Raw genomic sequence first — 24,078 nt, forward strand, 5'->3', positions numbered from 1 at the left:
CAAAAAATAAAACCGCCTTCAAAAATAAGCGCGTTACAAAACACGGAGAAACTAAAAAGCCAAAAATAATAAACCTTTCAATTCAGATTTCTTATCGTATTGCAATAAGCTAAACATCCAAATTATAAACAAATCAATTATTTTTGTAGTCGGTACCAGACCTGTTCGTCGCCTTGCTATTGCCTGTTTGCCCCACCCAACCATACACAGGCTGGTACCGACTCCAAAAATAATTGATTTGTTTATAATTTGGATGTTTAGCTTATTGCAATACGATAAGAAATCTGAATTGAAAGGTTTATTATTTTTGGCTTTTTAGTTTCTCCGTGTTTTGTAACGCGCTTATTTTTGAAGGCGGTTTTATTTTTTGTTAAAAAGTTTATTTATTTGTTGATTTTTAGTGGTTCCTAGTGATATTATATGTATCAGTCCGAATACATGTACAGTAGTGAAAGAATTATCCTTTAACTCCTAACCATTGAGGAGTTGACCTTCCATCATCAGCTCAGCGACATAAAATTATTACCATCAGACGTAAATACTGGTGTACCTTTGAAAAATAGACTAAAAACATTACATGTGCCTATAACATTTGAAGAGTTCCCTCGATTTCTCCAGGATCCCATCATCAGACCCTGACTTGGTGCCAATGGGACCATCTCGGGGTTATACCGGTTCGATCAAAAAAAATTTTGAAAATCGGTCCACGATTCTCGGAGATATCGAATAACATACATACAAAAAAAAAAAAAAAAAAAAAAAAAAAAAAAAAAACATTCAGTCGAATTGAGAACCTCCTCCTTTTTTGAAGTCGGTTAAAAAAATGTAGCCTTCATTAGTGTAGTTATGATAGTATTTAGTAGGTGGCGCTAAAAATCGTGGTACGATTCTTAGTATGAAGTATGTAAATCCATACTAATATTATAAATGGGAAAGTGTGTGTGTCTGTTTGTTTGTCCGTCTTTCCCGACTAAACGGAGCGACGAATTGACGTGATTTTTTAAGTGAAGACAGTTACAGGGATGGAGAGTGACTAAGCTACTATTTGTCTCTTTCTAACGTGAGCGAAGCCGCGGGGAAAAGCTAGTCCTATATAAATAATTCTTGGTCTGTACTTACATTGGCATATCAAAGTGATAACAGAATGTGAGGGAAGAACCGGCCCCCAGGCCAGGGGCCCGTTTCTCGAAAGGTACAAGCCTTGTATTACAAGCGTGTTTCCATGACAACCCATACGATTTGACAGTTCGCGCACTTGTAATACAAGGCTTTTGTATCTTTCGAGAAACGGACCACGGGTCTCGCCTTACGTTGCCAAAGTCGCACGCTGTAACGCAAAACTTCCTTGCTTCCTGTTTCATTCGAAAACATTGGTCTCTTCTGTGTTCTTGTTACTAGTATTATTTGACCTTCATGGGATTCTAAATATTCTAATTTATGATTGAATGTTTACTAATAATTATGAATTCAGAAATAATTCTTCACGCTTTGATACACGTTGATTAGGTATGGATGTCGACGGCAGAACGTACGTCTACCAAATTTAAACCTTGTCATACTAACACCGCTTTATTTGCCATAGAAGTCAGCAGTTGATTCGCTCGACTACCATTTTAGAGTCTTTAGACCAACATTATAGAACTTTATTACAAATATTGACTAAGCTCTACGGTAAGATTAAGAGAACTTGCTTTCTGAGTATTCATATAACGATATTAAAGATTAACCTAACCACAAAATTAAAATTTTGAAAAAAACCCCAACCGCGACATAGTGGTCCGATTTTCATGAAACATGGCTAAGAACACTCCCGACTAATTCAGCTTTTACACATAAAAAAATCTAAATCGGTTCATCCGTTCGGGGGCTACGATGCCACAGACAGACACACACAAACAGACAGATTAACTGACTGACAGACAGACACGTTAAACTTATAACACCCCGTCGTTTTTGCGTCGGGGATTAAAAATATAGATAAATAAATATTTCAAAACTTGTGAATAGCCATGTGTCGAGTATCGAGTGAAATGGACACCTGTTCTGTCAACAAACACGCACACAAAGACAGGCAACTTTGCCTTTTATACCGACGACTTAACGCTTTGAGACGTAATCTGTATGTAATGTGCATAATCAGACGCATTCCACATGAGTCACATGGAATGAGACAAACAAATAAACAAACACGTGTGTTTTAGTGTAGACAGGTGTTGGATACGCCTAACGGCTCAGCCACGACATTGGGCTAAGCGCGACAGCGGTGAGCGGCGGCCATACATTGGAGCGAGACACAGCGATGGGACTTTTCATTCGCACGTATGGCTGCCGCTAACCGCTGACGCGCTTAAACCAATGTCGTAGCTGGGCCGTAACAATTTATAGTTTACTAGCTTTAGCTGGAAAGAGACAATAACCTAACCACAAAATTAAAATTTTGAAAAAACCCCCGACCGCGGTATAGTGGACCGATTTTCATAAAACATGGCTGAGAACACTCCCGATTAACTCAGCTTTTAAATAAAAAAAACTAAATCGAAATCGGTTCATCTGTTCGGGAGCTACGATGCAAAAGACAGACACACACGCAGACAGACACGTCAAACTTATAACACCCCGTCGTTTTTGCGTCGGGGGTTAAAAAGTAGACTATATCACTCTCCATCCCTTCAACTATCTCCACTTAAAAAGTCATGTTAATTCGTTGCTCCGTTTTGCCGTGAAAGACGAACAAACATCAGACACACACACTTTCCCATTTATAATATTAGTATGGATAAATTAAAGGATCAATGGAAAGATTTGCCAATTTGAATCAAGATTAGTATTTACGACATTATGAGAAGCTACCGCGATTCAGATGTGGTCAAGAACAACAGGTCCGGTTTTGCCAGATCATAAAAACGAACTTTACGCAATTTATTTTCTCTCATTTAAATAAAAATATCTGGGCGACCGAGCTTCGCTCGGTTCTATTTTAATATATCACGTCTTTAGATAAAAAAAAACTCTTATAAATACAAAAACAAAAAAAATAAAAAAGACAAAAAACAAAACTTAATTTCTGGCCGGGATTCGAAATCCTGACCCTACGATCTATCTGCGTACATTAGACCGACCTCGTACGACTGAGCTAAGCGGAATCGATGCGCGCGCGGCGAAATTAACGACCATATTTTACGTTTACTAACGCGAAAGAAAAACTCATGAAAACTCGAAAATTCGCGTTTTCCGGGATCTAAGGCTACGCTAGATCAATTTTTCACCCCCGAAATACCCCCACATAATAAATTTCGGCGAAATCGTTACAGCGGTTTCTGAGATCGTCGTGAGGTAAATAAATAAATAAATAAATATACAAGAATTGCTCATTTAAAAGTATAAGATAAATGAGGGTAAATGTTTTAGTGAAACCACAGGCTAACCACAAAATAGAAGTAGACCAATGTAGACGGTCGCGGCCGTCCCGTAGCCACGGCAGTTGGCACTGAATTTCACAAATACAGTTGGAAAGGAAAACCACGAAAGTTACAGACATTTGAAGAGAACATTTAATTTTGGAACAATTTGTCAATTTAATTCTAAATAAAAAACCGGCCAAGTGCGAGTCGGACTCGCCCAGCGACGGCTCTGTACAAACTTTTGAACTACCTAGTTATAATAACCACAAAATTAAAATTTAAAGAAAAACCCCGACATAGTGGACCGATTTTCATAAAACATGGCTAAGAACACTCCCGACTAACTCAGCTTTCAAACAAAAATAACTAAATCTAAATCGGTTCATCCGTTCGGGAGCTACACATGCCACACACAGACAGACAGACAGACAGACACGTCAAATTTATAACACCGAGTCGTTTTTAATCCCCGACGCAAAAACGGAGGGGTGTTATAAGTTAGACGTGTCTGTCTGTCTGTCTGTCTGTCCGTCTGTCTGTCTGTCTGTCTGTCTGTCTGTCTGTCTGTTTGTCTGTCTGTCTGTGTGTGTGTCTGTCTGTGGCATGTAGCTCCCGAACGGTGTGTGGCAAAAACGTCTCATGTCCGTCTGTCCGTCTGTCCGTCTGTCCGTCTGTCATCGTAGCTCCCCCATAACGGATGAACCCCGTGTGGGGTATCAATTTAAAATGATTTTTTTCTTAAAGTGAACGGTTTTTGAGATATCAGCTCTCAAAGTCGTAAAAAGTATGTTTTCTATTTTTATAACTACGGGGTATAAAATTCTAAAAAAATAGTCTTTCAACGATTTTTGGTTTGATCAAAGCTTGAAAGCTGAGTTAGTCGGGAGTGTTCTTAGCTATACATATTTCATGAAAATCGGTCTACTATGTCGCAGTCGGGGGTTTTTTCAAAATTTTAATTTTGTTGCTTCGGGGATTAAAAATAGGTACACATATATTATCTTCTCACTGACTGTACCCCAAAACACAGAACTCCACTCTCCAAGATCCGATAAGGGTAACACACACAAATAATAACAGAGGCGGCGAAACACCGGCGCCCAAATATGAGCTTAACGAGTTCACAGGTTTCAAGGTCACGCTTATACGGCACGACACGGGGGCGATCACGAAACGATTTTCTACGTTTTGTGTGGATTCTTATAGGCGTTGGCATGAGGAAAATTTTGATCGATAATGCCAAACATATTATTCCTCACGCAAATTTGTACCAGATTTTAAGGAGTATTGTTATGCAATGCACAGTCAACCAATTGGAACCCTAGGCCACTCTACAACCATGTCAAAATGACAAGTAATAAGAGATTTCTAACAATCTGATTTATAACGTCACTATGACATGGTTCTACAGTGGCCTAGGGTTCCAATTGGTTGACTGTATAACCTAACCACAAAATTAAAATTTTTAAAAAAAAACCCCCGACCGCGACATAGTGGACGATTTTCATGAAACATGGCTAAAACACTCCCCCGACTAACTCAACATTTTCAGACAAAAAAACTAAATCAAATCGGTTCAATCTGTTCGGGAGCTACGATGCCACAGACAGACACACACACAGACAGACAGACAGACAGACAGACAGACAGACAGACAGACAGACAGACAGACAGACAGACAGACAGACAGACAGACAGACAGACAGACAGACAGACAGACAGACAGACAGACAGACAGACAGACATACACACAGACAGACACGTCAAACTTACCTCTACATATAACACCCCGTCGTTTTTGCGTCGTTTTACCTACGTGCCTTGAAACCCTTGCAACGCTCAAGATTCCATATTCTGAACCTGTCACTGTCACTGAATATGTCACTGTTTGCTCGGGCATCAAATATTGGCACGTGCGGTTAAACAACAACATTTGTAGTTTAAAATAACGCTTTTTAACCCCCGACGCAAAAACGACGGGGTGTTATAAGTTACACGTCAAACTTATAACACCCCGTCGTTTTAGCGTCGTTTGTGCGTCTGTCTGTCTGTCTGTTTGTCTGTCTGTGTGTGTGTCTGTCTGTGGCATCGTAGTTACGGAACGGATGAACGGATTTAGATTTAGTTTTTAACCCCCGATGCAAAAACGACGGGGTGGTATAAGTTTAACGTGTCTATCTGTCTGTCCGTCTGTCCGTCTGTCCGTCTGTCCGTCTGTCCGTCTGTCCGTCTGTCCGTCTGTCCGTCTGTCCGTCTGTCCGTCTGTCCGTCTGTCCGTCTGTCCGTCTGTCCGTCTGTCCGTCTGTCCGTCTGTCCGTCTGTCCGTCTGTCCGTCTGTCCGTCTGTCCGTCTGTCCGTCTGTCCGTCTGTCCGTCTGTCCGTCTGTCCGTCTGTCCGTCTGTCCGTCTGTCCGTCTGTCCGTCTGTCCGTCTGTCGGTCTGTCTGTCTGTCTGTTTGTCTGTCTGTCTCTGTGTGTGTCTCTCTGTGGCATCGTAGCTCCCGAACGGATGAAACGATTTAGATTTAGTTTTTTTTGTATGAAGGCTGAGTTAGTCGGGAGTGTTCTTAGCCATGTTTCATGAAAATCGGTCCACTATGTCGCGGTCGGGGGTTTTTTCAAAATTTTAATTTTTAATTTACGCACTTATACTATTTCCTTACGGAAGGCAAATACATCACTACATCAGGGACAGATTCATTATAAGCTAAGTACCTACTTTTTAGGTGTTTCTCTAATGGACTTACAAGAATGGATAGAAGTATCTATTCATACATATAATAGTTATTTGTTATACAAGGGGGCAAAGTTGTATTTTAACGCCGAGTGTGGAATTGAAAAACGAGCAAGTGAAAGGATTCTATAGTTGAACCACGAGCGAAGCGAGTGGTTCGAGAATAGAATCCTGAACTTGCGAGTTTTTTAACACACGAGAAGTAAAATACATTTGCACCCGAGTGTAACACAAAACTTTTCCCCTCACTATAGCGAGGAAACTACAACGCAAAAAATGCGTTTATCACTGCTTCCAGTAGTTCCATAGCTGGTAAATCATCTTTATTTCTAGATTCACCTACTTTTATCAATTTTAAAGCAGTTTATTTGACTCTATTCAAGGTCAAATTACTTTACCCACTAGTGGATAAAATGCATTTTTACCCGCTGGTATTAAAGGACAAAACACGTGTTTCCGAGCTAGTGAGGGGAAAATATCTTATCTTCGCGGTAAACATTATCTAAGTATACATTGTTATTTTATATCTATGTAAACACTGACTACGGAGAACGCCAATGTCATGAGCTCCACGCCGCCGATGGCCGCGCCGCCCCTGTCGGTGCCCACGCCGCCGATGGCCGCGCCGCCCTTGCCGGTGCCCACGCCGCCGATGGCCGCGCCGCCCCTGTCGGTGCCCACGCCGCCGATGGCCGCGCCGCCCCTGTCGGTGCCCACGCCGCCGATGGCCGCGCCGCCTTTGCCGGTGCCCACGCCGCCGATGGCCGCGCCGCCCCTGCCGGTGTTCACTGACGAGTATCTACCTGCGGTAACGCCTCTACCGACGACGACGCCTTCACCCGAGCCCCAATGGACGCCAGAGTTGACGCTCCCCCCGTCGAATGATATATCTCCAGCTCCCACAACGCAGACAAGTAGACTTTGTATTGTTAGCAGTAATTCTATAAATAAGATTCGTAGAACTGCTCAGTCGATTTTGTCACCTGACTTTACTTTATGCCACTTTTTACTTCCACATCGAGGAATAAAAGAGTTGATAAAAGATATACATAAAAAAATCGATAATTTCACGCTTAACGATTTTTGTATTATATGCATTGGAAATGAAGATTTCACAACAACTAAAAATTATTTTGACCTCGTTGCGCATATCAGGGAAGTATTACAACCCTTAAATCACACAAATTTTATAATATGTCTGCCTACATATAAGTATTGCAACACGAGTATGTTGTATAATTGGCGTATAGAAAACTTTAATAACTTGCTTTACACGAATAATGAAACGTATCAATATGCGTATTTACTGGACACAAATTGTTATTTGACATATGACCATAGCATGTTTTCAAAATCACGAGGTGAAATAAACAATACAGGTATGAGAGAAATTTTTAGTCAGCTTTCACAGAAAATTGGACATATAGTGAATAATAATGAGTGTGATCCGGAAATTACAAACAATATTTTTTTTCGTACCTAATACCAATACACATAATTGTAATAATCCTCTAAGTATTTTAAATCCATTGAAAAAGCCCGACAAAAATATTTCTCAACATACTTTGGATGGTAAATTGCACATTTTCTATCAAAACGTTTGTGGTATAACAAATAAAAAAAACGAGCTAGAGTTATACTTACACAATCTGACTACTGTGCAAGACTATGTCTGTATATGTGAACATTTCCTAAATGCGATTTCTGCACCACTATTTAATATGTCCGACTATCAACTAGTGGCATATAATACCAGAAGTAAAAAGAAAAGAGGAGGTTCACTCATTTTAAGTCACAGAAATAGACAATGCAAGGAACTTCTATTTTGTAAAAAATTATATAAAGATGAATGTTTCGAAATATGTGGTGTTAGAGACTGTAAAACTAGTTTAAATATAATTTGTTGCTATCGCAGCCCAAATGATGTAAACTTAGCTAATTTTACTGAACGCCTAGAGCAGCTGTTAGAGCATTTTTTCGACAAGAAATGTATCATTTATGGTGATTTCAATATCAACTTACTCAAACAGGATAAAAATACTGAGGAATTTTTATCACTACTTACTTGTTATAATTTCAAAAGTTTAATTAATTGCCCAACTTTCGTACGAAACAATTCAGAATCATGTCTAGACAATATTCTAACTAACTTGCCTGAAGAGTATGTGGGGAAATCCGTAGTGGATCACAATGGTCTGGCCGATGGGCACGCAGCACTTGTTAGTGCAATATCTATTGACGATGGACGGACGAATAAGAACCATGATGAACACATTTGGAAAAATATTAAGAAATTTAGTGATAGAGAACAAGATCTGTTCAGAAATAAATTAGTAACGGGAGATTGGTCTAACATGGGGGTCAACACGTTCATCAATAAGTTCAATGGAGTTTTCGATGAATGTTTTAAGAATCATAAAAAAAGAGTTAGCAAGAACAAACTCACTAACATTCAGTGGATCACGAAAGGCATTAGGGTGTCTAGTAATATGAAACGTATTTTAATGACGAATAAAAACTTTATCCATGGATCAATTTTAGACTATGGCAAAAAATACGCAAATATATTTAGACGAGTTGTCAAAGACGCCAAAAAGTTAGCAGTTCGAGCACAAATTTCAAAAGCCAAGGACTCTACTAAGGAGATTTGGAAGGTTGTTCACAAACATCGTAATAAGACGGCAACTAAAATGAGAGAAAATTTGTTGTTGAAAATAGACACAGAGAAGGGGAATTCCAAAATGCTTAACGATCCTATTGACATTTGTACTGCTCTGTTAGAACAATTTAATCACAAGAAGGACGTAAACAATTTTTCTGAACAATCTCTTGCGCTCCTAAGAGCACATGTGGAACGTACAAAAGATGATATGTTGCTGGAACCGATAACTAGGTCTGAGGTTATTTCTCTAGTGAGAAAGCTCAAACCAAAAAGATCATGTGGGTACGATGGCATTCCAATCACTGTTATAAAAGATAACATCGATGTACTTGCGGAACCACTTGTCAACTTTTTTAACCAGTGCTTCGAGAAGTGCGTTTTTCCGGATCAACTTAAGGTGGCTAAGCTTTTACCTTTGCATAAAAAAGGTTCTAAGTTCGATCCTAAAAACTATAGACCTATCTCGCTGTTACCGACGCTATCTAAGCTACTCGAGAGGTTTATGAAAGACAGGCTTGTAAAGCATCTGCATAAGAATAAAATAGTCTGTGAAAGACAGTTTGGCTATCAAAAAGGTATAGGCACTGGCGATGCTATTGGTACGTTTATCAAAGACGTAGTTGATCGAATGAATGCCAAGAAAAGAGTAGCAGGAGTTCTACTGGATTTAAGCTCAGCTTTCGATAGTGTAAACCACACCACACTATTAGGAAAATTGGAACATTATGGAGTTAGAGGGAAACCATTAGCTCTTTTTCAGTCATACCTCATGAACAGAAAGCAATTTGTAGAGATAAGCTGGACGCAAGATAACTACGAAAAAGCTTACAGATCGAGCGTAGCCAGCATGAGCAAAGGTGTCCCACAAGGTTCAATATTAGGTCCAATTTTCTTTGTCCTGTTTATAAACGACATGATTCCATTCTTGCACGACAATGTAGCTGACAGTAAATTAGTAGTTTTTGCTGATGACACAAACGCTGTCATATCAGCGGATAATATGTTTGACCTGAATGCTAAAGTGAATCATGCCCTAGAGACTTTCCAGACCTGGCTAACATTAAATAACCTCAAATTGAACTGCAGTAAAACTAATGCACTTCTCTTCAAGCCTACAACAAGAGTCCGTGACCTCCTGCAGCTCAATATTGAAGGCGAACCAGTAAAACAAGTCGAGACGGGAAGGTTTCTGGGGGTACACATCGATTGTCTGCTCAACTGGAAAGCTGAAGTTGCGGCAATTGTAAATTCAATAAACTCATCGTGTTATGCTCTCAGAAGTCTTCGGGATGAATTAAGCTTGATAGAGTTAAAAATGGTATATTATGCATTGGTTGAATCTAAATATCGTTATAGCGTCAAGTTTTGGGGCAACAGTTACAAGTATAATATCCAGGCTGCATTTGTGGTCCAAAAAAGAGCAATCCGCATTATTGCCAGAATTCCGCAACTAACATCTTGTAAACCCTACTTCATCAAATACAAAATTTTAACCATTCCTTGTCTGTATATATCAGTAGTTCTGACAGATTTAGTTAAAAACATTAAGGATATTGAAACACAGGAACAGAAAGAGAGGCGTCTTGCAACCAGGAGGAAAGACTTGCCACAACCTATTATGACCAAACTGACAGTGGTCAAACAATCCGCAAATTATCAAGCGATAAAGCTGTTCAATAATTTACCCATTGACATGAAATCTATTTATAATTATTATATTTTCAAAAAACAGTTAAATGCTTTCTTGTTGGAAAAATGTTATTACTCTGTAGAGGATTTTTTAAGTATCAATGTAGGTTAAGCAACTGTGACATTTTTATTTTATTGTATTTAGTTTTTTTTTTTTTTTTGTAATTCAATTTTAATTTAATTTAATTTGCATGTTAAGTGTTTTGTTATTGTAGTGTAGTCTTAAGTATTTTTAAGTACCTTTATATAATAAGATTTTCAAACACAATGTAAAAATTGTTCATGAAATAAAATGACTAAATGCTCATGAGTGACTAACACAGACAGACACGTCAAACTTATAACACCCCGTCGTTTTTGTGTCGGGGGTTAAAAAAACTAAATCGAAATCGGTTTATCCGTTCGGGAACTTTAGTTTTTCACACACAGAGAGACAAACAGCCAGACAGACAGACAGACACGTCAAACTTATAACACCCCGTCGTTTTTGCGTCGGGGGTTAATAAAATACAAGTAATCGTACAGTATAAACATCGTCGTAAATCCGAAAATAATGACTTTTTAATACAAGCCCTGTTTTAAAGATATCTATTTGACATTTTGGCTTCAGCCAAATCAAAAAAAAATAATTCCTATTTACATACATAACCCCACGCCTGTATACCCAAAAGGGGAGGCAGAGCACATGAATCTACTAAGTTCTAGCGCCAGTCTAGCGATTACGGGGTTAACAAATACGTAATCGTTTGTAGGTAACTAAATGTTTGTAAATATGTTTGTAAACTTGATTGTACATGAGAACATTGAGTGTTTTCTAAAACACGTTAAATAATTCAAAACGTGTCTCCTTACGATGCAATTCTGCATTAAACACAATGGTGCATTTAAATTCATAAGTTTATGTGATACTTCGAGGAGAATGCCTTTATAAAGTGACAAAGATTCTTGTCTGTTTCTATGATCCTTACTAGTATTGTAAACACTAAAATAACCTCCTGTCTGAATTTACCATAAGTCTATTAAAACAATTATTTTTAAGAAAAAAACCGCCGCCTTTGGGGTTCTGGTGAAGCTACTTGCCAATGTTGGATTATGTAGAAATGTGTAGGTATTTTTTAAAGCTGCCTTTGATGCTTTATTTGATGGCAACACAAATGAATATACGTATACCGTTAAGGTTTGAGGAGTTTCCTCAATTCCTCATGAATCCGATTATAAGAAATCGAAGCTTGACAAAATATGACTTGAAAACTCAGTATAGTAACAAACATAACAAATCTCATAACAAATAAATGTCACTGTTCTGAACTGCATGCTGTTCTTATAAAAATTTTAAAGTCACTATAAGTGTGCCGTTCAGATTTGAGGAGTTCCGTTCTGATCTTCATCAGCAGTTCCACTGCACCAAATGTCACTGTTCTGGACGTAAGTGCATGCTGTTCTTATAAAAATACCAAAGTCACTATAAGTGTGCCGTTCAGATTTGAGGAGTTCCGTTCTGACCATCATCGGCAGTTCCACTGCACCAAATATCACTGTTCCGTACGTAAATGCATACTGTTCCTTTAAAAACACAAGAATCACCATATGTATGCCTTTCAGATTTGAGGAGTTCCCTCGATTTCTTCAGGATCCCATCATCAGAACTGGGTTCTCATAAAAATGGGACCAATCTGTATGCGTCCAATCCAATCTGTGTGTGTGTATGTCTGTGGCATCGAAGCTACCGAACGAATGAACTGATTTAGATTTCATTTTTAGGGTTCCGTAGTCAACTAGGAACCCTTATAGTTTCGCCATGTCTGTCTGTCCGTCCGTCCGTCCGTCCGTCCGTCCGTCCGTCTGTCCGTCCGTCCGTCCGTCCGCGGATAATCTCAGTAACCGTAAGCACTAGAAAGCTGAAATTTGGTACCAATATGTATATCAATCACGCCAACAAAGTGCAAAAATAAATAAGGGTTCCTAGTTGACTACGGAACCCTAAAAATGGGAAAAAATGTTTTATTAGGGTACCCCCCCTACATGCAAAGTGGGGGCTGATATTTTTTTTCATTCCAACCCCAACGTGTGATATATTGTTGGATAGGTATTTAAAAATGAATAAGGGTTTACTAAAATCATTTTTTGATAATATTAATAGTTTCGGAAATAATCGCTCTTAAAGGAAAAAAAAGTGCGTCCCCCCCCCTCTAACTTTTGAACCATATGTTTAAAAAATATGAAAAAAATCACCAAAGTACAACTTTGTAAAGACTTCCTAGGAAAATTGTTTTGAACTTGATAGGTTCAGTAGTTTTTGAGAAAAATACGATTTTTTTGTCTGAAAGCTGAGTTAGTCGGGAGTGTTCTTAGCCATGTTTCATGAAAATCGGTCCACTATGTCGCGGTCTGGGGTTTTTTCAAATATTTCATTTTGTGGTTAGGTTATGATACTGACAGATCCGATCCATATCATATTTTTACTCGAATACGGCAACAGGATGGTTCTGATTTTGAGTTTGACCGGTATTTAGAATTTACTTTTGAAGTGTATATTATAATTTGAATCAGGTCATTTGTCTGTCACCTGTCTGTTACCTCATATATTATCATATCCCATCAAAAACAAAACTTGTAAAAACACCAAGTCTTCGCAACTCAGTTCTTCTGGCGTAAAAAGAGTTGAGATCCCTGTAATACCAAGTCGGTTAATTTATTCAGTCCCTACTCAAAGGACCTTCTGCCACACGTAGTTTACCTATAGCTAACCTAATTAACATTTTACTCATAGCTATCATATTAATATGAAAAATATTTCATGTTTTAAAGAAAATGGACTGACTTGGCAATATTGATATGAGATACAAAGTTATTTATGCAGTTGATGTATCTAAAAACCTGGAATGAAATTGCAACATTTCTTAATTTTTGTGTGATCTATACACTAAACACTTACTGCATTCTAAATTTGAAGCTTCCAAGTGTACTAGAAGTGTCTTATTATCATTGATGATCGTATGTCAGTCAGTCAGTGAGTGACAAAACTAAGAAACTTTGGCTAGTAATTATTCCTAAACTATTGGTTTAAATTTAATAAAATTTGGAATATACCGTGTTTATACAATGACTACTTGGGTGCTGAAAATTGAGGCTTCTAGTTTTATCCAGAACGGAGTAACAGGGGGTTGAAAATGGTCTGAAATGCTTCGAGAAAAGGATGGTACGGCCGTGCCTCTTTTTGCTCGACTTGGCGGGGGCACTGCCGTGCCCCCAGATAAATTGCTGCACCGATTAAAATAAAACCGGTCAAGTGCGAGTCGGACTCGCCCACCAAGGGTTCCGTACAAACTTTCAAACTCCCCAGTTAAAATAATCTCATGTTTTCACATAACTCTAACGACTTGACTAGAAGACAAAAGTATAGGTACTAATGAGCATTATTGTGTATAGCGCCATCTCTCGGTGAATTCGCTAACTAATTTGCGCGACCATAGTATATTGGTTTTTCAGGGATTATTCTTTATAATGTTAACCGATTTAAACAATTTTTACTTTATTGGAAAGAAGATGATTTACGTAACATCTCGTATTAATTTGAAGTACTATATACATCCGCAAAGGTGGGTAAATTAAAAGTAAAAATCTGAAAAGTTTTTTGTGAATTAAAAAACCGGCCAAGAGCGTGTCGGGCCACGCTCAGTGTAGGGTTCCGTAGTTTTTCGTATTTTTCTCAAAAACTACTAAACCTATCAAGTTCAAAACAATTTTCCTAGAAAGTCTTTATAAAGTTCTACTTTTGTGATTTTTTTCATATTTTTTAAACATATGGTTCAAAAGTTAGAGGGGGGGGGGACGCACTTTTTTTTCCTTTAGGAGCAGTTATTTCCGAAAATATTAATATTATCAAAAAACAATCTTAGTAAACCCTTATTCATTTTTAAATACCTATCCAACAATATATCACACGTCGGGGTTGGAATGAAAAAAAATATCTGCTCCCACTTTACATGTAGGGGGGGTACCCTAATAAAACATTTTTTTCCATATTTTATTTTTGCACTTTGTTCGCGTGATTGATATACATATTTGTATCAAATTTCAGCTTTCTAGTGCTTACGGTTACTGAGATTATCCGCGGACGGACGGACGGACGGACGGACGGACGGACGGACGGACGGACGGACGGACGGACAGACAGACATGGCGAAACTATAAGGGTTCCTAGTTGACTACGGAACCCTAAAAAAAGTTTTTAAGATACAAACACGATTATATTTTTCCTGTAATATTTAGCATAAAACCAATGTTTCGTAAAATTTTCATAATTTTTCGTTGGTAAACTTCGGAGATAAGGGGGGGGAACGGTATTTTTAACCGCCTTCCAAATCTCAAAGGAAGGGGTTATCAAGTCGTCTGTATGTTTTTTATTTTTTTTTTTTTTTTTAATGTTTGTTCCTCGATATCTCCGTCGTTACTAGACCGATTTTGAAAATTTTTTTTTTGATTGAATGTATATGCATACAGATTGGTCCCATTTTTCTCAGAACCCAGTTCTGATGATGGGATCCTGGAGAAATCGAGGGAACTCCTCAAATCTGAAAGGCATACATATGGTAATTTTTGTGTTTTTAAAGGAACAGCATGCATTTACGTACGGAACAGTGACATTTGGTGCATTGGAACTCCTGAAGATGGTCAGAATGGAACTCCTCAAATCTGAACGGCACACTTATAGTGACTTTGGTATTTTTATAAGAACAGCATGCACTTACGTCCAGAACAGTGATATTTGGTGCAGTGGAATTGCTGATGATGGTCAGAACGGAACTTCTCAAATCTGAACGGCACACTTATAGTGACTTTGGTATTTTTATAAGAACAGCATGCACTTACGTCCAGAACAGTGACATTTGGTGCAGTGGAACTGCTGATGAAGAGTGAGCCGCCCCTGGTTAGAGTTCCGTTCTGATAATCATTCTCATCTGTAAGTACTTCAGAATCATCCAGATATCAAAATTGGTTCAGAAATGACGGAGATATCGAATAACAAACATTAAAAAATATACAGACGAATTGATAACATAATCCAACATTTGAAAGTATTTATCACCAGAACCCCAAAGGAAGGCGGTTTTTTTTTTTAAAAATTATTTATTACATTTTCCTTCAAAATTCTTTTTTTTCCACAATGTTCAATTTGAGCTCTTTCTAACGATACCCCACTTGACCTAGTAACTTGAAATTTACAGTTTGCCCCCCTTTCGTTTTGGCCATTTTCTACAATTAAAATAAATAAATTAAAAAAAAAAAAAACTTTCTTTTTGTAGAGGTTCACAATGTTCACAACTATTCAAAATTTCAAGTTGATAGCATTAGTAGTTCTCGAGATATTTAGGAATGTGACAGACGGACAGACAGACGGACAGAGTCGCACCATAAGGGTTCCTGTTGTACCTTTTTGGTACGGAACCCTAATAACTCAACCACTAAATTAAAATTTTGAAAAAACCCCTACCACGACTTAGCAGACCGATTTTCATGACACATGGCTAAGAACACTCCCGACTAACTCAGATTTCAGACAAAAAACTAAATCTAAATCGGTTCATCCATTCGGGAGTTACGATGCCACAGACAGACACACACACAGACAGACAGACAGACACGTCAAACGTATCAACACTGAAGCGTTGTTTGTTCCGCTACTTTTGACGCGAACTCTAACTACTTATTATAAAGCTCGTTATCTTTATTAAAAGATACAAAAAGCCAAACAGCCATTTAAAACTGGTTCATGTCAACCTTGACTCGAGACTAGACTACACACCCCTGTATACACACCTCTGTATTAACTTAATTATTACTTCACACGATGCTAGTATGTTACCCCACTTAATACTTCATGTTGAGCAATTCATTTCAGTTACTCAAACTCACATAAGTATTTTGCAAACAATTCATTTTTGGCAAAAGCTTTTATCGCCGACTGTACTCGTACCTTTCTTTCAACAGTCATCTACTGCTCTCCGAGATATTTCTAAAAACCCCTATCAGAAACCAGGAAGTGGGTCAAATTTAGCTTGTACGTTTTGATCCAAACTAACATACTAACAAGGCAAGTTTATAAGCTTGTAAAAAACCGGCCAAGAGCGTGTCGGGCCACGCTCAGTGTAGGTTTCCGTAGTTTTTCGTATTTTTCTCAAAAACTACTGAACCTATCAAGTTCAAAACAATTTTCCTAGAAAGTCTTTATATAGTTCTACTTTTGTGATTTTTTTCATATTTTTTTACATATATGGTTCAAAAGTTAGAGGGGGGGGGGGCACTTTTTTTCCTTTAGGAGCGATTATTTCCGAAAATATTTATATTTTCAAAAAACGATTTTAGTAAACCCTTATTCATTTTTAACCGTCGCCTCATATCTCAAGAAGGACGGTTATCAAGTCGTCTGTATGTTTTTTTTTTTTTTTTAATGTTTGTTCCTCGATATCTCCGTCGTTACTGGACCGATTTTGATTTTTTTTTTAATTGAATGTATATGCATACAGATTGGTCCCATTTTTCTCAGAACCCAGTTCTGATGATGGGATCCTGGAGAAATCGAGGGAACTCCTCGAATCTGAAAGGCATACATATAGTGATTTTTGTGTTTTTAAAGGAACAGCATGCATTTAGGTACGGAACAGTGACATTTGGTGCAGTGGAACTGCTGATGATGGCCAGAATAGAACTCTTCAAATCTGAACGGCACGCTTATAGTGACTTTGGTATTTTTTTAAGAACAGCATGCACTTTCATCCAGAACAGTGACATTTGGTGCAGCGGAATTGCTGATGATGGTCAGAACCGAACTCCTCAAATCTGAACGGCACGCTTATAGTGACTTTGCCATTTTTATAAGAACAGCATGCGCTTACGTCTAGAACAGTGACATTTGGTACAGTGGAACTGCTGATGGTCAGAACCGAACTCCTCAAATCTGAACGGCACGCTTATAGTGACTTTGGTATTTTTATAAGAACAGCATGCACTTGCGTCCAGAACAGTGACATTTGGTGCAGTGGAACTGCTGATGATAGTCAGAACCGTACTCCTCAAATCTGAACGGCACACTCATAAGTGACTTTGGTATTTTTGCAAGAAAAGCATGCATTTAAGTTCAGAACAGTGACATTTATTTATTTAGTTATGTTTGTTAAGCATATTGAGTTTTCAAGTCAAAGTTTGTCAAGCTTCGATTTCTTATAATATAATATCGGATTCATGAGGAATTGAGGAAACTCCTCAAACCTTAACGTTATACGTATATTCATTTATGTTGCCATCTAATAATTAAAGCATTAAAAGCAGTTTTAAAAAATACCTACACATTTCTACATAATCCAACATTCGCAAGTAACTTTCACCAGAACCCGAAAGGCGACGGTTTTTTTTCTTAAAAAAATTAAAATTTTGAAAAAACCCCCGACCGCGACATAGTAGACCGATTTTCATGAAACATGGCTAAGAACACTCCCGACTAACTCAGCTTTCAAACAAAAAAAACTAAATCGAAATCGGTTCACCCGTTCGGGAGCTACGGTGCCACAGACAGACACACACACAGACAAACAGACAGACAGACAGACAGACAGACAGACAGACAGACAGACAGACAGACAGACACGTCAAACTTATAACACCCCGTCGTTTTTGCGTCGGGGGTTAAAAATTATTAACCGTCGCCTCATATCTCAAGAAGGACGGTTATCAAGTCGTCTGTATGTTTTTATTTTTTTATTTTTTATGTTTGTTCCTCGATATCTCCGTCGTTCCTGGACCGATTTTGAAAATTTTTTTTTGATTGAATGTATATACATGTCGCAGTAAGATAGATAAAGCCGTTATATAGTTATAACCCTAGGAATATAATTATACGTCGTAACATAGTTAAACGAAAGCGATTAATTGCTATCTTACTAGGAATATAACTATAATACTAAACTAGTTTAGTCATATAGTTATATGACTGGATTCAGTTTAGTGAAATGATTGTAGACAGGAGTGCAGCGGTGCGGCGGAGGAATAGTTATAACCCTAGGGATATAAGGGAGCGATTCAGAACCATCTTACTAGGAATATAATTATAATACGGTATTTAAAATTTCAAACGGGACTTAATCGCGTATTACTATGTATTAAGTCCCGTTTGCAATTTTAAATATGTGTAAAAATCGTGAAAGTTTAAATCAGTGTTTTATAATACGTATAGCGGGACGATTTGGAATAACAACATCGTCACTGACGTTAGAACAAAGTTTATTTTGTATCGATCCGAACATAGTACACAAGGTTTGGTTACTAAACAAACGAATCCAAGCTATATTAGTTAAAACGTAACAGTTAGGGCATGCTCCCGGTATTTCCCGGTTCTTGATTTCCCGGGAAATCCCGGTAATTTAATCGCGGTAAGCAAATTTAAACCCAACATTAAAAATGACAAGGTTGTAATTAGGTACGAGTTCAATTTGTTATGACTTATGATAAACATTAAGATTAAACTGACAAACAACGTCAAACTCGTATAACGGAAAAAGTATCGTCCAAGTAACCAGCCAGTATTAATACCCCTAAATACTGAAAAAGGTAAGCAACCTCTAGCAATGCGATATACACAATGTCGCATTACGAATACAATAGAATGGGCACGTAAAAAATAACTAATAATACAAATTGAACAAAAAATATTACCCCCATCAAGATATAGCTCAATCGATTCTACTCTCGATTCTGAACAACTGATTTCAGGTTTTTAGTGTTAAGTGAAACACGGTGTATAACTATATTACTTAACTAGAGACGTATTATAATTATATCCCTAGACTAAGTTTAATCCAGTGATATAATTATATAACTAAACTAGTAACGTATTATAATTATATTCCTAGTAAGATGGTAAGGAATCGCTTTCGTTTAGCTATGTTACGGCATATAATTATATCCCTAGGGTTATAACTATACCTCCGCCGCACCGCCGCACTCCTGCCTACAATCATTTCACTAAACTGGATCCAGTCATATAACTATATGACTAAACTAGTTTAGTATTATAGTTATATTCCTAGTAAGATAGCAATTAATCGCTTTCGTTTAACTATGTTACGACGTATAATTTTATTCCTAGGGTTATAACTATATAACGGCTTTATCTATCTTACTGCGACATACATACAGATTGGTCCCATTTTTCTCAGAACCCAGTTCTGATGATGGGATCCTGGAGAAATCGAGGGAACTCCTCAAATCTGAAAGGCATACATATGGTGATTTTTGTGTTAATAAAGGAACAGCATGCATTTAGGTACGGAACAGTGACATTTGGTGCAGTGGAACTGCTGATGATGGCCAGAACGGAACTCTTCAAATCTGAACGGCACGCTTATAGTGACTTGGGTATTTTTATACGAACAGCATGCACTTTCATACAGAACAGTGACATTTGGTGCAGTGGAATTTCTGATGATGGTCAGAACCGAACTCCTCAAATCTGAACGGCACGCTTATAGTGACTTTGGTATTTTTATAAGAACAGCATGCACTTTCGTCCAGAACAGTGACATTTGGTGCAGTGGAACTGCTGATGATGGCCAGAACCAAACTCCTCAAATCTGAACGGCACGCTTATAGTGACTTTGCCATTTTTATAAGAACAGCATGCACTTTCGTCCAGAACAGTGACATTTGGTGCAGTGGAATTTCTGATGATGGTCAGAACCGAACTCCTCAAATCTGAACGGCACGCTTATAGTGACTTTGGTATTTTTATAATATAATCGGATTCATGAGGAATTGAGGAAACTCCTCAAACCTTAACGTTATACGTATATTCATTTGTGTTTCCATCTAATAATTAAAGCATTAAAAGCAGTTTTAAAAAATACTTACACATTTCTACATAATCCAACATTCGCAAGTAGCTTTCACCAGAACCCGAAAGGCGACGGTTTTTTTTTTCTTAAAAATTATTAAATACCTTTCCAACAATACAGGGTGAAATCGGGATCACGTTGAAAAACGTGTTAAGATGGTCTTTCTCAACAAGGTTTCCCAAAAAAAAACCCGAATATTTTTCCTCTTTTTAGGGTTCCGTAGTCAACTAGGAACCCTTATAGTTTCGCCATGTCTGTCTGTCCGTCCGTCCGTCCGTCCGTCCGTCCGTCCGTCCGTCCGTCCGTCCGTCCGTCCGTCCGTCCGTCCGTCCGCGGATAATCTCAGTAACCGTAAGCACTAGAAAGCTGAAATTTGGTACCAATATGTATATAAATTACGCCAACAAAGTGCAAAAATAAAAAATGGAAAAAAATGTTTTATTAGGGTACCCCCCCTACATGTAAAGTGGGGGCGGATATTTTTTTTCATTCCAACCCCAACGTGTGATATATTGTTGGATAGGTATTTAAAAATGAAGAAGGGTTTACTAAGATCGTTTTTTGATAATATAAATATTTTCGGAAATAATCGCTTCTAAAGGAAAAAAAAGTGCGTCCCCCCCCCTCTAACTTTTGAACCCTGTGTTCAAAAAATATGAAAAAAATCACAATAGTAGATCTTTATAAAAACTTTCTAGGAAAATTGTTTTGAACTTGATAGGTTCAGTAGTTTTTGAGAAAAATACGGAAAACTACGGAACCCTACACTGAGCGTGGCCCGACACGCTCTTGGCCGGTTTTTTAGACTAGTTCGTGTTCAAGTTCGTTAATATGTATACATTTTTCCATACTGATCCCTTGTAAAAGCGTTTACATATTAATGAAACTCTATTGGAAATCATGAGCACTCCTGCACCGGTCGGTATGAAATCTGTTAATTTTTTGTCGCGATATTTGTTCCATGGAAAACCTTGTTCAGAAACACCATATTAACACGTTTTTCACAGTTTGGATCATGACCCCCGATTTCACCCAGTATATCACACGTTGGGGTTGGAATGAAAAAAAAAAAATCAGTCCCCACTTTACATGTAGGGGGGGTACCCTAACAAAACATTTTTTTCCACTTTTTATTTTTCCACTTTGTTGGCGTGATTGATATACATATTGGTACCAAATTTCAGCTTTCTAGTGCTAACGGTCACGGACGGACAGACAGACATGGCGAAACTATAAGTCGAACGTGTATAACCCCGAGATGGTCCCATTGACACCAAGTCGGGGTCTGATGATGGATCTTGGAGAAATCGAGGGAACTCTTCAAATGTTATAGGCACATGTAATGTTTTTCAGTCGTGTTTTTAGTGTATTTTTCAAAGGTACACCAGTATTTACGCCTGATAGTAATAATTTTATGTGGCTGAGCTGATGATGGAAGGTCAACTCCTCAATGGTTAGGAGTTAAAGGATAATTCTTTCACTACTGTACATATATTCGGACTGATACATATAATATCACTAGGAACCACTAAAAATCAACAAATAAATAAACTTTTTAACAAAAAATAAAACCGCCTTCAAAAATAAGCGCATTACAAAACTCGGAGAAACTAAAAAGCAAAAAATAATGAATCTTTGAATTCAGATTTCTTATCGGATTGCAATAATCTAAACATCCAAATTATAAACAAATCAATTATTTTTGGAGTCGGGGCCAGCCTGGGTGGAGCAAACAGGAAATAACAAGGCGACGAACAGGTCTGGTACCGCCTACAAAAACAATTGATTTGTTTATAATTTGGATGTTTAGATTATTGCAATCCGATAATAAATCTGAATTCAAAGGTTCTTAAGGTTAAGGTAGGTAATGCGCTTATTTTTAACCCCCGACGCAAAAACGAAGGGGTGTTATAAGTTTGACGTGTCTGTCTGTCTGTCTGTCTGTCTGTCTGTCTGTCTGTCCGTCTGTCTGTCTGTCTGTCTGTCTGTTTGTCTGTCTGTGTGTGTGTCTGTCTGTGGCATCGTAGCTCCTGAATGGATGAACCGATTTCGATTTAGTTTTTTTTATTTGAAAGCTGAGTTAGTCGGGAGTGTTCTTAGCCATGTTTCATGAAAATCGGTCCACAAGGTCGCGGTCGGGGGTTTTTTCAAAATTTTAATTTTGTGGTTAGGTTAGGTTATTTAACCGTCGCCTCATATCTCTCAAGAAGGACGGTTATCAAGTCGTCTGTATGTTTTTTTTATTTTTTTTTTATGTTTGTTCCTCGATATCTCCGTCGTTACTGGACCGATTTTCAAAAAATTTTTTTTGTTTGAATTTATATGCATACAGATTGGTCCCATTTTTCTCAGAACCCAGTTCTGATGATGGGATCCTGGAGAAATCGAGGGAACTCCTCGAATCTGAAAGGCATACATATGGTGATTTTTATGTTTTTAAAGGAATAGCATGCATTTAGGTACGGAACAGTGACATTTGGTGCAGTGGAACTGCTGATGATGGCCAGAACGGAACTCTTCAAATCTGAACGGCACGCTTATAGTGACTTTGGTATTTTTATAAGAACAGCATGCACTTTCGTCCAGAACAGTGACATTTGGTGCAGTGGAATTGCTGATGATGGTCAGAACCGAACTCCTCAAATCTGAACGGCACGCTTATAGTGACTTTGGTATTTTTATAAGAACAGCATGCACTTTCTCCGCATGTAATGCGCTTGCTCCGCAACTGTGCTGATCCGCGGATCCTAACACTAGTGTATGTGAGTTTATGTCAGTCAATACTATTAGGATACTGTATTTCAGTCTGGGGCGGGGCAGGCATTGCAACGATGCTTAACGTAGAAAGGGCGCAGAGGTCAGTATTGAAAGTAATGTACAAGAAGCCACACCAGTTCCCAACAAGACAACTGTTGACCGAATCCAACACTCTCTCGGTCCGCCAGTTGTTTATTCTCAGGGCAGCCACGACGATGCATCGGAATACATAAAATTCTTCAAGTTTCACATCGTTACTTAGTAAAAGGATCTTCCGCGTCCCACAAAACAAGACGAGAACGCCATATGGCAGACGTTTTCCACAATTCCTACACCCCTTTATATACAACCATATATGTAAACTCTTCAATGTAAAAGATTTGACAGTCAAAGAATTTCAAAATAAAACTCGCAATTGGCTAATCTCTCTCTCATACCAGGCAACAGAAGACATACTGAAACCTTTGCAGTAAGCACAACTCTCTCTCTCTCACACACACACACACACACACACACACACACACACACACACACACACACACACACACACACACACACACACACACACACACACACATACACACTATCAGACTCACTCCGACACTTGGCACAGTTTATATCATTCCTAAAGTAGTTGCAGAAATTGATCATTAGCTTAATAATTAGTTTTAGTTTAGGTAAGATTCATGTAAACTCTCGCTATATCTGTATTCTTCGCATCGCCATTTTGATTAATCTTCTGGTACTTCACTGAGCCCCCACGTCACAGGCTTGACCTAGTGTGAGGGCTATTGCTAACCATACTGTATTTTATCTCTGAATGTAACTATACCTACTGTTTAATTCCTATATTTTATCTATGTCTGGTAATGAAATAAACTTTTTGTATTTTGTATTTGTATTTCGTCCAGAACAGTGACATTTGATGCAGTGGAACTGCTGATGATGGC

General features: G+C 38.2%; 2 protein-coding genes across 7 annotated transcripts in view; one reads left to right on the top strand and one right to left on the bottom strand.

Annotated features, from left to right (window-relative positions):
- Positions 1-24,078, bottom strand: part of LOC125240309 (P protein-like) — an 83,396-nt gene that overhangs the window by 46,198 nt on the left and 13,120 nt on the right. The window lies entirely within an intron of this gene.
- On the top strand, positions 6,696-10,093 carry LOC125240202 (classical arabinogalactan protein 9-like). Its single transcript, XM_048148026.1, has 2 exons — positions 6,696-7,047; positions 10,074-10,093. Exons 1-2 carry the CDS (start codon positions 6,696-6,698, stop codon positions 10,091-10,093), a joined length of 372 nt encoding a protein of 123 aa, XP_048003983.1.

Source organism: Leguminivora glycinivorella, chromosome 27 (assembly GCF_023078275.1).
Source record: "Leguminivora glycinivorella isolate SPB_JAAS2020 chromosome 27, LegGlyc_1.1, whole genome shotgun sequence".
NCBI lineage: Eukaryota > Metazoa > Arthropoda > Insecta > Lepidoptera > Tortricidae > Leguminivora > Leguminivora glycinivorella.

Excerpts from the sequence above, each read along its gene's own strand:
- LOC125240202 (XM_048148026.1), top strand. The coding sequence starts at position 6,696 with ATGAGCTCCACGCCGCCGATGGCCGCGCCGCCCCTGTCGGTGCCCACG. Across the intron at positions 7,048-10,073 it reads AGCTCCCACAACGCAGACAA|AAGTCTTCGGGATGAATTAA; the intron begins GTAGACTTTGTA and ends TTATGCTCTCAG.